Source organism: Chenopodium quinoa, unplaced genomic scaffold (genome assembly GCF_001683475.1).
Source record: "Chenopodium quinoa cultivar QQ74 unplaced genomic scaffold, ASM168347v1, whole genome shotgun sequence".
Classification (NCBI taxonomy): domain Eukaryota; kingdom Viridiplantae; phylum Streptophyta; class Magnoliopsida; order Caryophyllales; family Amaranthaceae; genus Chenopodium; species Chenopodium quinoa.
Window position 1 is genome coordinate 1,873,619 of NW_018742987.1, and position 17,241 is coordinate 1,890,859.

The 17,241-nt window shown below is 41.2% G+C and overlaps 1 protein-coding gene across 1 annotated transcript; it reads right to left on the reverse strand.

The window, feature by feature from the left end:
* Positions 1-1,546: 1,546 nt before the first annotated feature.
* On the reverse strand, positions 1,547-7,815 carry LOC110729694 (protein IQ-DOMAIN 14-like). The gene is made up of 4 exons (XM_021909471.1): positions 7,304-7,815; positions 3,378-3,548; positions 2,753-2,824; positions 1,547-2,543 (listed from the first exon to the last, which is right to left on the reverse strand). The coding sequence occupies exons 1-4, from the start codon at positions 7,652-7,654 to the stop codon at positions 1,833-1,835; spliced, it is 1,305 nt and encodes a 434-aa protein (XP_021765163.1). The 5' UTR covers positions 7,655-7,815; the 3' UTR covers positions 1,547-1,832.
* Between the last annotated feature and the right edge of the window lie 9,426 nt (positions 7,816-17,241).

Genomic DNA, 17,241 nt, shown 5'->3' on the forward strand with positions numbered 1-17,241 from the left:
GGCTTCCCTAGCTAAATGAAACTCTAGTACATAAACTTTGATATAGACAAAAAAAAAAGGGGTGGACACGCACAAAAGAGTAAAGAAAAATCCTTAATATTCATAATTTCATATATCTGTGACAAAATAATATTAGTCCAAATGTAAATTAGTGAAATTCCTTTTTGTACCATATTTTAGAAGCTAGTCATTTAATTTTCTAAGGGAACCAAAATAATAAAATGGATTTTTGTGGGTATCCAACGTCTAGATTTTTTGTTTATTTGCTGCGTTTTTTTTTTCCATTAAAGACGGTGCAAATCTTTCTCATGTGTGGTATACATGCCCAAATTAGGACAAATTGTGGAGACGTTTATTTGTAGGACAAATTTTGCCCTCCAAATATAATGCCAAGAAATATTATATAGAATTACTTAAATAATATAAATTAAAAAATGAAGATTTTTCAGGTAGTCCGTGATTTTGCAGTGATAGATTCAGTCTACATTGAGAATGTTTGTCTTGTTGAAAAGTTGGGATTTGACGTGATGAAATAACGTAGGCTACTAATCTAGCACTTAGTACTAGCTTATGGTCTCATAATCGGTGATTTGATTAAAGTGAATGTTAATTATATAGTCATGTAATCATGTTAGATTGATTTGTAATGTGTTGTTGTAATGTCGTGTCAATTAACTTGTATTGGATGCGATAATGGTACATTAAGATAAAAATCAAAATATAAAATAACTAAATAAGCAAGTTGGGGTAAAAAAAGATTAAGAATGGGGTAGTGTATCATATTAATTGCATTGCAATGATTGGAGAGCTATTCGAATAAAATTGGCAACATATACTATAGCTTTTCATATTTGTAGAAACTTAGGGTAATATTCTAGGATTCCACAAGTATTTTGATTAAATGTGTGCGCCTAAATATCAAAGGGGTGAGCCATCCAAAAAGAGAACTTTAGTCTTGCCTCTAATAGCAAGCGGCTTGATTAATGGGAAATTAATGAATAGTGCAAGATTTTGCCATAAAAAAGAAGCCTGCCAACCTCGAATACAAATGAAGTGCATACAAAAAAATTAAATAAGGATGCAATAATTTTTTCATTTTTATACGAGAAGGCCGGTCCTATCAGACAAATGGACAATAATTGGAAAACTAGCGATTGAATACAGGTCAACGCTTGAGAATAGAGGGGGAGGTAAAGGAATCCCCTTACAGGCAACAAATTTTATCCTAATTACCAATGTAGGAGTACAACGTACACTTGTTAACATACCACCGCGACATAATGTGACAAGGTGCATTGATGGGAAAACATTTAGGTCATCGTAAGATGAAAAGGAAAATTCGTGGCAAAAGAGAAGGTTAAAACAAAGTCTTGTATCCATTCTACATGTGTGAATGGATGAAAGAAATTGCCAAAAAATGTCATCTCCTTTTGTCTTTTTAATGAAGGAATCCATCCAAAATTTTGTGTATTCAATGGTCCAATCTATGCAAAAATAGATCAAAACAAGCCTTTGGGCAACTCCAATAACAGACTTTTTTCTCCTATTTGTAGAAATAGATAAAACTTCAGTCTTCATTCATTGAAAATTACGGAGCATATTACTATTATCAAAATGTCCAAACATGATTTATGAACACTCTTACAACCTTAAGCCTAATTATAAAACATTAATAAAACAAAACACCCACATAATCATGTTTGAACACCTCCATAATTAAAAGTTTATAACTACACTATCCCAAAGTAAGTGGAATTCTTAAAGCATTGCAATAGTTACATTCCTAAACTCAGAATTAACCAGTTTAGCTTTTATTAGGCTTTTCAATATTTTCACAAGTTAGCAAAAGGGTCTGAGTTCTTTTTGGATGAAGTAGTAGACTGCCAAAATGCGTGAAGGGACCGTTTGATAGACCTACGCTTCTCAAAATCAATATCACCTCTTTGTCTAGGCACGCTATGGGATCTACTCTTGGCTCGAGATGATTCCGTGTTAGCCATATAGCTAGGACTTGCAAAACTTGCATATCCATTCCATAGGCTTCTTTTACTAGAAAATTCATGCCTCAAAGGGGTCTTGGGACTTCTTCTAGAGCTACCAAACCCTCGAGGAGCTGATGATAAAGCTTTATCTGGTGGACTGCTCTCAGCAGTGCAGGGTTCGAGGGGAAATTGTAGGGATTTCATTGAAGCAACATCCTCAGCACATGGACTTGAATTGGGTTTGTAAAGATCATTCAGGCAATACCTTGCCAGGTGATCAGATGCTGCAAAACTGCGATTGTGGTAGTCTTGCACTGAAATGTGTTGCATCATTGGCTGCTGCAATGACAAGTTTCTTGTTTTTTTGGGTCTTGAGTGAGGCTTCCAACTGTCAACTTCAAGGATTTTGTCGCTCTTTTCATCATCAGCACGAGGAATCTTGATCGAGCTTGGGCTGTTCACCGAAGATCCAGCTTCCACCCAATTATCTACCCAATTTGTAGCTGAAAGTTTACTCTCATTGCTCTTTGCCTCTCTGTAGCTTGATATTGTTCCACATCTCTGCATAACAGAATATATACATGACAATGTCAATTGGTTATTTAAAAGCTTGGAAATTAACATATAAATAAAGACGAGTCTTTAATGGTTTTCTTTTTGAGAAAGCATTCTAATTTATGAACACCAACCATTGATTTGTGATCATTAACTCAGTCTATTAATTTGCAAAAACTAAGGGTGTTTGTAAAAAGCATATAAACAATCAATACCTTGATGATAGGAGAATCCTCAAGCTTTTCACTAGTGTCACAGATTTCATAACTTCTGGAGTTCTCCTGGTCCTGCAGAAGTCACAAACTATGTTTAATGCAATCCTAGATACATAAATAAATAAAACAAAAATACTCGTAGATGGGTAAATCCTAGATATTATGAAATACTGCATATATACTTATCTATGTTAAGACGGTGATTCAAATTAGAGGAATTTCAATCATAAAATATGTTCAACCAATTCAAGGAATAGCATTGTCATCCAACACTAAACAAGTACCAAATATCATGAATAGATGACATCCGTAATCACATATGGTCTTAAGAACAAGCCAAAGAATGCAATGCACATTTTGTTCATGTCCTTTAGGTTCCATCATTTTCCAAAATATACATCCTTTTTTCTTATTGTTTTCTTTCATTTTGTTTTTAATTCCTTTGTTTTGGTGTGGCGGCGTGTCTCTCTGTGTGTTCATATAACTGAATAAGCGCTGCATCCCAAAAGGACAAAAAAATAATTATCAAAATCAACTCTTTATCTTTTGTGCATAACAGGACAGGACTGTAGGGTTGCAGCTTAGAGTTGCAATGTGGAGAAGAAGATTTTGGAATAAGCCTTACATGATTTGGTGAATCTGAGTTTAGTACACGGTGAACTCGAGCTCGATCCTGGACTCGAACCAAAGCTTGCAAGCGTCGAAGCATGTCTGTGCTTTGTTTCCTGACAAAGTGGCCTCTCACAAGCGCTTGAAGTTTAACCAGTCCCTTAAGTGCCTTCAGAGCCCTCCTTGCCTTTAGAGCATGCCCCAAAAGTAATTAAAAGAATATATCAGCATGCAGTTAAGTAAATTAATCAACCAAACAACATAACAAAAGTACTGCAGAAGACTGAAGCATCATCAGAAGTTAATATCAGCAAATCAGCTCTGAATCCAATAAAGTTCTCCTGAAATCTATAAAGGTTCCAGATTTGGCACAAAATACTAAGGAATTTGAAAAAAAATGCAGATACAGATTAGTACCAGGTACCACTTAACTATAAAATCGTGTCGACTCTACAGTCAATTCTGATCCAGGTTATCTAATCTCAGGTACAATTTTAAGTCCAGAACTCCAGATCAGACTACTACGGACTAGGTCGCCAGGTCGGGTCAGATTTGACAGGTCCATAATTAATAACGAAACTGGAGTAAAGGTGGCTGAAATCATTGCCTTACACATTCCAAAAAGATTTCTACAGGAGCAAATATTCAATTTACAACTCATTTGATGCTAAGAGAAAAAGAGGCAATCCCAAAAGGAGAATAAAAGCAGTAAAAGCATTGCTTTTAAGTTTAAAAAAAAAAAAAAAAAGATAACCTTGTTTGTTACAACACTAAAAATGGCATTTTCTACTTTAAGCATAATATAAAGGGTAATTATATCAAAGAAAAAGGAAACAGGGGAATTAGCTGTAAGTTACAGTTACAGATGCTTTTTTAAGGAGCTTTTTTTACATCACAGGTAAATTAGAATTAGTGGGGATCAAATGCAACCCTCAAGTAAGACAAAAAAAGGTAATTTCTAAAATCAATTATTTTTCAAACCATTTATGAGTTCATGATATATGCTAAAGGTCCCAAGTGGGTGATGCATTTGCACTAACAATTGAATAGAATTATAAAAGTGAAAGAGACTGAAAGATACAAGTTGAACTAGGGTAGTTAGAAGGAGCTTAGGCACTCTAAAGGACCACATATATTAACGTTCATGAATTGGTATGGGGCTTTTTTATGTGATTGAAACTCTTCCAAAGGCTTCATTATAGTGAAAGGATGCATATCATATACAAGTCAAAAAAATGGGAAATCACCCCGGAAAACCAAATGACAAATGTCGATTTACAATTCGATAATGGCCTTAATAAAGTATAACTCGTGCACAAGCTGGTCCATATTATTAAGTTGATCAGTTTTCTACACCAAGACAGAAATGTATAATCAAGTTCTTATCAAAAAATTTAAGATATTACGCACAAAACACACTCAAGATACAGACAAACTGATGTTTGCTAGTGACAAAGAACTTAAACCACAAGAACCCTTGTGCACCAAGTTCCAATTCAAGCAAAATATCAATTGAGCAAGCAAGATAGCATAGAATATTAAAACTTCGAATGTTTCTCATTCGATATTAATGGATGGCTCGGGATGTTATAATTAAGCACAACTAATTTGTTACCTAAACGCATATATTCTCCATTAAGAATGTAAACTATAGTACATTAAAAGCCTGTAGTAGAAGCTAACAAAATAAATGAGGCCCTAGTAGAAGTCTAAGAATAGTAAAACTTAGTACTCAATACATTACCAATACTAGTGAACTGACTATATCAGCCACAGAAACTCAGATCGGTCCCATTTTACTCAAACTTAAGCTCTTGTAATTATCGTAACAAAGAGTAGGTTGGTGGTATGGAAGTTTCAGTGAAAATGCCCTATCATCTTAGTTAAAATTACCATTTTACCCTTGGGTTAGACAAAAAGTATTATGACTTTCCTATTCCAAAACATTATCACGTGTTACACCAATCAAAACCACAAAAAAATTTAAAAAGGGTAAAAAAAACCAAGGTCAAAGTCATCTTGACCAAGTAGGAGTGTTCATACACTTCCAAGTACTTTTAACTCTTTAAGTAGGAATGTAATTAAATACAACTTGTTTAGTTGTTTATTAGTAGTACTCTTTGAGTCAAATGACAACTATTTTGTTTATTACGAGTACTTCTATAACACGAAGGCTGATCAATAATTAATAAAGAAAGGAAGGCAGATCAAAAGCTTAAAGGAAAGTGTGTAAAGTACCCATCTCAATGAAGCAAAGTTTTAGTGACAACAAGATTACTTTATGTACTTTAAGACATTGAATTTGTGTGGCTTAACTAGTCTAAAACATGCCACTTGATGGAGCTTAGTGAGAATTCTGGTACAAAACTCGCAATTACTAACATATAGATACATTCAATTATCCACATTTAAGACCAATAGGTGATCAACTACTTCAGATAATCAGATATGAATGTAACACAACACTCAATCATCTTTTATGAAATTTTAAACAAAGTACTTCAAACTTCACACGAACTTTAAAATGAAAGTTAAGGATTTTTCCCCAAATACTAGTATTATAAGAGAATAACTTAAAATGTTATTTTGAGACGGACAGAGTATGTATGTTGAACAAGAGTTACAAGACAATTAAAATACTGAAATAGTCCGAGTCTTGCCGTGAGTCGTAGGGAACTAATTCTTTCTGAAAGCAAAAGTAAATATGAGGCCCACTAATAACTTGATCTTACTAAACACTTTGATTCCCATTATTTTCCTCCAAAAGAGACACATAAAAAAACAAAACTATTGGATTTTATACTAAGGGACCAATTACTTTTCTATTTGGATGGAAATATTAATTGCTAAATATATGGATTTTATTATACTAATGGGCCAAAATATTTCCCCTTGTTTTATTTGTGGACATGGACCAATTTTACATATTTTCTAATTAAGAATATCATTCATTTATTAATATAAACAGATTTATATGGAGTGGTAACTCAAGCTAAGAGTAATCATTTATTTTTTGTTGGCATACATAAATAGAAAGAAGCCACCTTCATCAATTTGTATCTGAAAAAACTTTTAAGTACTATTTTGTTGGTGTATAAAACTTTTACCAGTACTTTGTTATGAATGAAATTTATACAGTCGTGTTTCACAATGAACTAGTTATAAGCATTTGTCATTGATCAGCAAATTCTATTTCTTGAAAAAGATTTAATTACAAGAGAAAAGATAAAATAGAAACGCGAACACGGCCATGAAACCATACATTATCGAAACAAAATCCTCTGTCCCACATTTTGCATAAACGTTTTACAATTGACACGAAAAAAAAATCTAAATTGCTGATCATATAAAAACTTTGTATACTCTGTATTTTATAAATAAAATTTCAGAATTATACTGTACTGTACACATACTTGTATTGAACATTTGTCACTAAGAAAAAATAAAATAAAAATAAATTAAGAGATTAAAAAAACAGGAAGGTCAGTGAAGAAGAAAAACAAGGAAAGAATATCATTTAATGAGCTTATTCTTGGAACTCATGAATAGAGAAGTTGTCAAACAGCTAAGTTGAGTAAGTGCTCAAAAACATGCAAATGAGCAAATCGTCACTACTAGGAGCAAACTTTCAGAAACCCCATTCGAAAATATTTACTCAAAAATGACAAATTTTCACCGACTAAATCAAAGTCAAACTAACTACCCCATGCCCCAAAAAAGGTACCATACCAAGAATTATGCCTAACTGTTAATTACAGGGTATAATCCTGTACCCGGGAATTATTTTATATGACAAAATCACGCGTTAATCAGTGTGTTTACCTATAGATACGAGTGTCCATAAAATGTTTATTTCCCCGGAAGGATGATATCAATATGTTTATGGATTAATAGAGTATATTAAAAATTAATTGAGACTGTTAAAAAGCAAGAATAACTAACCAGGTAGCCTCGAAAAGCGGACTGAATCTTAACAGCAGCGAAATGCTCTAACGACCACCTCCTACTGCTGACCTGTCCCGGCAGGGGAGAAGAGGAAGGGCCATTGGAAGTAAGGCGGACGACTTCGGCAGCCGCTTTGGCCGCGGCTAAAGCAGCCTCGGCAACGGCTGCCGTAGCGGCCGCCACGGCAATTGCATGCTTATTAGCATCAATAGAGTCATTCTCCACACTCCCGTAAAAGTTGGATTCGGAAACGGTGGTGGTTGTGGTGGAAGGCGGAGGAGGGGAGAGGGTTTTACGACGACGGCGGAAGATTCGGTTAAACCAATTGGAAGGCTTAGACTTAGGCATTGGAATGTATCATGGCAAAGGTAAAAGAATGAAGAGAAATGAGAAGATGTGAAAGAGTGAGTGAAAGAGTAAGGGATGATGAAAAAGTTTGTTAAGTTAGGAGAGAGAAAAAAAAGGAGGAGGTTGTTTTCTGTTATAAAAGGGAGGGAGAAATAGTAGGACGAGGTAGGACTGACCCCACATATTATATTAATATTATAATTATATAATATATGAATATGATGATGACTCTATTTTTGTAGAGTTTTTAATGCAATTGTTGGACAATTAAATGATATACGCGGTAATTTAATTTTTTACAATAATCAAATGGTTGAAATTACAAGAATTTAGTGGTATTCCCAAGGAATTTACTACTCGTATTCTTCAATCTTGAACGAGTTTCGCTATCCTTCTTCCCCACGAGTTTACATTCACTTGTTCCTAGACGTGTATGTTTGGAGTACAAAACAAGTCACAAGGACTCACAACTTGGAGTTTTTTGTTTTCTCTTTTCTTTTTGTAAGTAATGGAAAACCTATAAATATCGATCGATATGAGGTTTTTTTTTTTTTTTTAGAAAACTGTTATATATAACACATATAAGTATTAAATTTACACTTAAAAATCGTAAAAAGTTAAGAAATCATAAAAATATAAACAGTAATTACACTGATTTACGCGTGTTATTGTCATGAATTCTTAATTTTATACAATTTTTAAGAATGTATTTAATGCTTATATATAGCCCTTAAGGCTACATATAACATATAATCTGTTCTATTCAGCATAATTTCAGTTCAGTTCAACTCTAATAAGTTTAGGTCCAATCAGTTCAGCTCTTAATTTTCTTCTCTCATAAAGGATTCATTTCAGCTCTATTCAGTTCAATTCAGCTCCAATTAATTCAGTTCAAACCCTAAATAATTTTACATAGTTATAAATAGAGAATGATATTCTAATTATTCCTAACATGATTACACCCCTAAAAACGTGATCAAATATGAAGGATGATCATGATGAGAAAAGAGATTACAATTGTTTCGGATGAAAACAATCGAATCTCGGAAGATCCTTTTATCTTGAGGGAACTTGGTCTCGGTCCGAACGACGCAGGAGCCGAGGGTTTCCTGCACAACAAATACACGTAAACTAGCCTCGGGGGGGACGCCGAGGAAGGCCCCTCCGATGCTTAAGTCAGTATATTAGAGAGAGAAAGCTGTGCAAGAGTTTAGTTGCTTGAGGCTTTATTGTCTTACCAAGAATTGACCAAATTGTTGGCTTTTATACCTTGGCTAATGAAGGAGGCGGATTGGGCCCGGAAGTCAGTTGGGCTGGGCCAAGCTGATTGGGCCGTTGACTGACCTTGACATGGCTTTGAGGATGTTGATTTTTGACTTTAGCACATTTGGAGAGTTGAACCTTAACCTTGGGCTTTTAATTGGATCATTCAGTGACCAGGCCCAATTGGACTAAATTGGACCCAAACAACTTGCCCCCCAGACCCGATTTGGAAAGATGACGGGTCGGGTTTGATTTAATCAGAAAAGGAGGGAAGTGAATGATTTGTTAATCCAAAAATGTGAATTTGAACCGTAATTAACCCATGATTAATGAGATAACAACAGTTAATGTGGATAATTGCGGAAGTTGGACGGGTAGTGGGCGATTTAACTGCAAGGTCGTGTGTTTAACGGTTACTTAGTGGGGTGCTTGAGAGAAATTGAAACGCAGACTCCTTGAATTCCCATTTCTGGAGATATAAATAGAGGCGCGTCTTCTCTCCCCACTCACTCATCAACACAAACCCAGAATTCTCAAGAACGCTCAAGAGCCCGCATCAAAACTTCGCAAATTCCCCGAGCATTAAGCTTAGAAGCTGAGACTTGTCACTACCAATTCGTAAATCGGCGGCTTTTGCTTCAGATCAAGGTAAATTCCTTTGATTTTATTTCATCTTTCTTCGACTTTGCACTCTTTCCCCTTTTTCGACTTTTTCCTTCGAAATTCGTCAATGGTGAGGGGAGTTAGAGGTGGAGCCCGTGCTCCAAGAAGAGCAAGGCTAATCCCCGATCCCAGGGTCAGGATTGGGACCTGGAATGGACGAAGGACAGAGTCTGACCCTGCTGAAGGGGTTAGGGCGACTCCCATTTCTTCGGCTCCTCCTCAGAGGGCTGAGGGGGTGAGAGCTTCAGGACGGGATGATGAAGTTCCCGCTGTCCTTTGGGATATCCTCCCAGGGTTTTCAGAGTGGGAGGATGCCGAAGTAGCTTCGGCCATGATAAAGAACCGTCCCTACTCATGGTGGGTAGAGAACGCCGATCAATATCGATTTGCTGAGCAAATTGAGTTGCACTACGGCATTTTTGAAGCTGATGGATATTGGTGCCGAATGCCCTCAGCATCCGATAGAATCCATCGTCCACCCCCGGGGTATGTGGGGGTGTACACGAGACAGCTTCAGTATGGGCTGAGGTTCCCTTTGGACGTATTCGTTCGAGACTTGCTGATCCATTACAACATTTCCCTGTGCCAGCTGACCCCCACCAGCATCCGAAGGGTAATGACGTACTTATGGGTCTGCAAATTCTTCAGATACGTGCCGAACCTGCACTGCTTCAGAAAGCTCCATCGGCTAGTGCCAAATATTCAGAGTGGGCACGGAAGCCATGGTTCTGGGTGGTATCGGATTGAGTCCCGGCCCCAATACTTGACCATGTGGCCAAATGACTCTTCAGACAAGGACTGGAGAGGTCAATGGATTTGGGTTAGGGCACCCACGGAGCCGAGCCACCCTTACGTTTTCAGCGCTCCCCGGTATCTTGCCGAGCCGGATCCTGATATGGGAAGTTTAGGTCCTCCCGAAGATAGCGGGCCAGACCCGAACCTTAATCAGCAGAACATCTTCGGCAAGCTGCCGAACCGGGGAGGCAGCGGCCGAATGCAGCATATCCCGGAGACTTGGCTCCCCGATACGCACTATGTTTTCCAAGAGAATATGCTGGCAGCTGTCGGCCTCAGCCGAAAGTTTAGGGATGGTAATCTTCTTCGGCTGGGGCCGAGGCCTTTTAATTATCTCTTTTCTTCTTTCATTTTGCTTTCTTGTGATGTGCCGAACTAACTGAATTGACTTCTCCCCTTTTCTTTTTCAGAACGGGACGAGACCAACGTCGGCATTGATTACGCTCGCCTTGGCGTCAACCGAGAACGAGTCGTAACTGATCGGGCTCCCCCTATCACTGAACCAAGGCGCCGAGAAGTTCACCTAGACTCTTCCCACTTCCAAATTGAGGTTGTTGCTCTGTATCAGAGGCAGAAGCCTTGGTGGGAGAAGAGGGATCCCTTGTTTCAGCTGCTGGAAGAAGAAGCTGAAGCTGCCCGCACAGCCGAAGAGGTTGCACGGGTACTTGAGGCTTGTGAAGGAGGAGAAGGGTCCTCCAGAGCTGCTGAAGCCGAAGCTGCAGCTAGAGCAGCTGAAGAAGACGAGGCTTTGCTGAAGACCTCGGTGAGTTTTTAGACAACTTTTTTCTTTTTTTTTTTTTTTTTTTTTTTACTCACACTCTTCTTCCCCCCTGTCTGTTACAGTCTGAAGAGAGTAACAGACACAGAGAAGGCAAAGCTCCTGTTCGTCCCGAAGATCAAATACAAGAGTCTTCAGATTCAGATATGGACGAGCAGCCCCTTCTGAAAAGGCGCCGAAGGATGGCCATCATCGGCCCTCATGATTTTCAGCAGAGGCCGATGACCATCGGCGTCGCAATAAGGGAACCTGAGGAAGGCAATGGATCGCCGAGGGTTCCCCAGCCAACACCCCAATCTCCTCAAAAGACCCCTCCACCACCTCCTGAGATGGAGGTGGATCAGAGAACTCCCGGACCTAAGGGAGGGGTCCAAGAAGAAATCAAGGAGAGTGCTGCTGAGCACGAAAATAAAGATGCCGTGATGTCAAGTGCTGAAGGCTTCACGGCAGATATCGCAAGAGAGGTTGAGGCTTTCGTCCTCACCCCTGAAGAAGAGGAGGTCATAGTACTTGACTCCTCTGAGAAGGACGATGCTGAGACAACCAAAGCTAATCAAGCTCCATCGTCGTCCTTCCCTTCTTTCCAGACTCTGCATTCTGGAGAAATGGGTTTCTCGGCCCCCCGAATTCCAATCCCAGATCACATCTGGGACCTCATATGGGGTCAAAACCGAGAAGGAGCTGAAGCCTACTTCGGCAGTTTTGCTGGCATGTCCGAAGTAGACAGGGCAAGGATCTGGTCGCTGAAGGCCACTGCTGGGATGGGCGAATCCAGTAGATCAGTTCCTGACCCAGCCAGGTCTAACCAACTGCTGATGATGCAGGTAATTTTCCTTCATTTCCTCCGAAATTCAGCTCTATTTTTTTTTACTTATTTTTTGTCTTCCTGTTTTCAGTTCGTGCACAATCAGACTCTCACTGTTGAGCTGATTGATACCCTACAAGATAGGGCAGACGCTGCTGTGCACGAAAGGAAGGTGGCTGAAGAGGAAGTTAAGCTTGCTAAGCTGAAGCAAGCAGCAGCTGAAGAGAAGCAGCAGGAGGTTGAGGAGTACGGTAAAAAAGCTGCCGAAGCTCTGAAAACCTTCTGCGATGCTATGGAGATGGAGGTTTTTCCCCCACTGATGGAAGGGGAAAAATTCCTCCAGGAGCATATGGGAGTGGACGTCTCCAAGTTCAAGGCTGCTATTGAGAGCCGAATTCAAGGAACTGCTGCACAAGCTGAAGTGCAGCAGCGTCTAGAGGCTCTTGAAGCCAGCCGAATGGCTGCTGAAGAGTTGCTCTTGGCCAAAGACGTCCAACTCTCAGAGGCTGCTGCTGCTGCTGAAGCTCAAAGAGCTAAATTCCAAGAGGCTGAGGATCAACTGCTGATCCAGAAAGTTGAAGTGGCCCAAGCTCAGACAAAGGCTTTCCAAATTCAGCAAGAGCTGAATGAGCTGAAGGGTTCCTCCTCCAAAGTCGCTGATGAGCTGAAGAAATCCAAGGAAGACTTGGAGGAGACCCAGAAGAAGCTGGCTGATGCTGAGGCTTCACTCAAGGTCCGTGTCTATACCCAAGAGGAATATGAGATGGGTTTCAGAAACGGATTTCGAGTCTGCCGAAGAGTCTGCCTTCATGCTGAGCCGAAGCTGGACTGGTCTAAATGTGCTGAGTGGGTCCAGAATCCCGAAGACCCTCACATGAAGTATGCAACTCCAGCTGAAGCTGAAATTCTTAAGGCTGAGGAAGCCGAAGAGGAAGCTGAAAGACTGGAGTTGGAAGCTGAGCAGAGGGAAAGGGAGGCTCGGCAAAATGCAAAGCCCGCCTCTTCTGCTGCTGGGGCTGAGGCCACCATGGGACTCAACGCTGATCAGTCTGATCCCCCGGCTGAAGCATAGGAACTCGGGCAGTCGTCTTCAGAATCTTGCGGTTCATCATGTGCTTAACTTTAGACTCGCCGCTTTCTGAGTTTTTTGCCTTGTTTTTTGCTTCAGCTTGCCTTGTCGTACAGCAGTTTTACTTTTTGCTTATGTACGTATTTCGGCAGCTGTTATTTTCCGCTTGTGGGCGGCTGCCGACTATTTTTGTAATTCAACATTTTTATTTCAAAGAAGTTCACTTTCTCAGCTTTCTTGTGTATTTTTTCCTTCGCTCTACCAGTCTTCGCACTTTACTGCTTTCTTTGAATGATCTTTCAAATATTTGCTAAGTGCAGAACTTCGGCTAGCGAGAATCATTTCTGATGAGACTTCTTTTTGCCGTTTGTACTCGGATGTTTTCAACTTGTGAAAAAAACTGACATAAGTATCAAACTTCGGCTGAGCTGAAGGGTATTAGATCAGTTGTGCCATTTCTCTATTTCCCTCTGCCCCCCCAGAAATCTGAAGATGAGGTCTTCTGAATTCTGGAATGGCTGATAATTTTTCTCGGCTAAGCCGAGGATCTTTGAACACTTTGCTTTATTTTCTACATCTGTTTTTAAAGTACTGATTTCCCACCTGAGAGTTTTCACTCTAGAGATGGTACTCTTGTGACACTTTCTTCAATTCATCCAAGGGAACAACTATCCGAAACACCATGCCGGGGCAGCAGTTTATCTGAAGTACGAGGCATCATCATGCAATACTTCAGAGTTGCAACTACCACCCGGAACTGATTCATCCGAAGTACAAGGCATCACTATGCAATACTTCGGGGCTTTATCAGTTCCTATTTTTTAGGCTATGTTTCGGATAAGTCTATGGCCTTTTTGCCCAAAGGAACAGATTCTCCGAAGTACAAGGCATCACTATGCAATACTTCGGGCTTGTATCCTTTTTTGGCAGGTTTTACGGCTTGCCGAGGTACAAGGCATCATTATGCAATACCCCGGACAGCGCCGAATGAAACCTTGAATTTTTGAAAAACCGTAGAAAGCATAAAGACTTAAAGAATACACGCAATCTGAATGAATACTGGCTCGATGGCCTTTTTACAAACAAAATCAGTGTACTTACATGGATTGTACTATCCGAAGGATTTACACATAGTATTTTTTGAGCACATCGGCATTCCAATGGTTTTTCAGCTCGGTGCCATCCATTTGTTTGAGTCTGAAGGTACCGGGCTGAAGCTCTTGATAAATTTCATAAGGTCCCTCCCAGGATGCTGAGAGTTTGCCATGAATGCGACTTTTTTGAACAGCTGCAGCATTCCTCAAAACTAAATCCCCAACTCTGAGAGGTCGTTGATAGACTCTTCGGTTGTAGGACTTGCTCATTCTGAGCTTGTGTGCAGCCATCCTTTCTCGGGCTAGATCTCTAATCTCGTCAAGGAAGTCGAGGGACTCTTTCATGAGCTGCTCATTTTCCTCGGCTGAGAAGAGATTCACTCGTAGGCTTTCTGAGCCCACTTCCACTGGAAGCACTGCTTCGGATCCATACACCAGCTGAAAAGGTGAATGCCCCGTTGCCTCCTTCTCGGTTGTCCGGAGTGACCAGAGGGTTCCCGGAAGTTCCTCTACCCACTTGGACTTTTGATCCTCTACTCTTTTTCTGAGAGCGTTAAGGATCTGTTTATTTGCGGCTTCGGCTTGGCCATTACTCTGAGGGTGGCAAACCGCGGAGTAAGCCAATTTTATCCCGAATTGATCAGTGTATCGGCGCAAGGGCAGGTTGTCAAACTGTCTGCCGTGGTCGAACACAAAAACTTTCGGGATGCCGAACCGAGTTATTATGTTCTGCCAGATGAACTGTCTGACAGTTTGCTCAGATATGCTTGAAGCAGCTTCCGCTTCAATCCATTTGCTGAAATAGTCGATTCCGACTATCAGCCACTTTCTTTTGTATGGGGCCTCGGGAAAGGGTCCCAGAATATCCAACCCCCATTGTGCAAATGGAAGAGGATTAAGAATTGGCGGGAGATCTAGGCATGGCCGATGGATTACCGGTGCAAATTTTTGGCATTTCTCGCATTTTCTGACCATGTTCTTTGCATCCGAGATCATTGTAGGCCAAAAATACCCTGCCCTGAGAGCTTTGTGGGCTAAGGTTCTCCCTCCTATGTGGTTTCCGCAGATGCCGAGGTGAATCTCTCGGAGAATATAGTCGGCATCCGTTGGACCCACGCATTTCAATAATGGAGCGGAGAAGGATTTTCTGAGGAGTTGGCCGCCGAAGACGAGGAATCGTGAACTGATCCGCTTTATCTTGGAGGCCGAATTCCTATCCTCGGGGAGCTCGTCCCTGAGTTTATAAGCCAGGATGTCATCCATCCAGCTCGGCTCGAGTGCAGCGCAGCAGATTGATATTGCTTCGGCTACACTCTTTTCTCGGCGCACCTCCACATAGACAGAACGGCTTAACTCAGTCAGAGTTGAGCTTGCAAGTTTGGAGAGTGCGTCCGCTTGAGCATTTTGACCCCTTGGGATCAGCTCTACTTCGAAAGATCTCAGCTTCGCAATTGTCGATTTGATCCTTGTGAGGTAAGCTGCCATTGAAGGCTCTTTAGCCTCATACTCCCCCCGGATCTGATTGGCGACCAGCTGAGAATCTGTCTTGAGGTAGACATGCTCGGCTTCCAACGATATGCACAGGTCTAAGCCAGCAATGGCTGCTTCATATTCGGCCTCGTTGTTAGAGGCTTTGAATGAAAATTTTAGTGCATACTCGAAGGTTTTGCCTTCGGGAGAGGTGATGACGACCCCTGCCCCCGAACCGTTCACGGTGGAGGACCCATCCGTGAAGACGGTCCAGATTTTCCTCCTTGCATCCAGAGTCTCCTGATAGGAGCACTCGGCCAAGAAGTCTGCCAAGGCTTGCGCCTTGATGGCTGTTCTCGGCTGATAACCGATACTGAACTCGGTGAGCTCGAAAGCCCACTTTGCTAGTCTACCGGATTTTTCAACCTTGCCGAGGACTTTCTCTAACGGCTGATCAGTTAGAACCGCTATTTGATGAGAATCAAAATAGGGTCGCAACTTCCGAGCAGCCACCACCACTGCATAAGCCACTTTTTCTAACAATGGGTAGCGCGTCTCGGCATCCGTCAGGGTGTGGCTGACGAAATAGATCGGCTGTTGAACTTTTTCTTCTTCCCTTAGCAGCACCGCGCTTACCGTGGCTGGACTGACCGCCACGTATAAGTATAGGATGTCTCCTACGACTGGCCTTGCCAGTGTTGGGAGTTGAGCCAGGTGTTCACGGAGCTGCTGAAAGGCTGACTTTTGTTCGTCTCCCCATTCAATGCCTTTTGAATTTTGGAGCTTCAGCGCCTTGAAGAAAGGGAGCCCTTTGTCTGAGGCTCGTGAGATGAACCTGGACAAGGCAGCCATTCTCCCGGCTAGACGCTGAATATCTCTTTTTGTCTTCGGCTCGGGGAGGTCTAAAGCAGCTTGTACTTTGGCGGGGTTTGCATCAATCCCCCTCTTGCTGACCATGAAGCCGAGGAACTTGCCTGACTTCACGCCGAAGACACATTTCTTCGGATTCAGCTTCATTTTGTATTTTCTGAGGGTGGCGAAGGTTTCGGCTAGGTCCGTGACATGATCTTTTTCTTTTATGCTTTTGACGATTGAGTCGTCAACATAAACCTCCATGTTTCGGCCTTTTTGCTCGGCGAAAACCTGATCAACCAACCTCTGATATGTTGCCCCCGCATTTTTCAATCCGAAGGGCATCATTCTGTAATTGTACAACCCGGAACTTGTTATGAACGCTGTTTTAGCTCGGTCCTCGGGGTGCATGAAGATCTGATGGTATCCCGAGAATGCGTCCATGAAACTGAGCAGAGCATGCCCGCTTGTCGAGTCGACCAGTTGGTCGATCCTCGGCAGCGGATAGGAGTCCTTGGGACATGCCCTATTCAGGTCCGTGAAGTCAACGCACATCCTCCAGTTACCATTTGCCTTCTGAACCATTACAACATTGGCCAGCCACTCCGGATACTGACAGGGTTCAATGAACCCAGCATCTAGGAGCTTATCGACCTCAGCTGCGATGTTCTGGTTCTTTTCGGCGGAGTAGTTCCGCTTTTTCTGCTTAATGGGTCGACTGGAGGGGTCGACATTAAGCCTATGGGAGACGAAGTCTGGATCAATCCCGGGCATTTCTGCGGCTGAGAAGGCGAACAC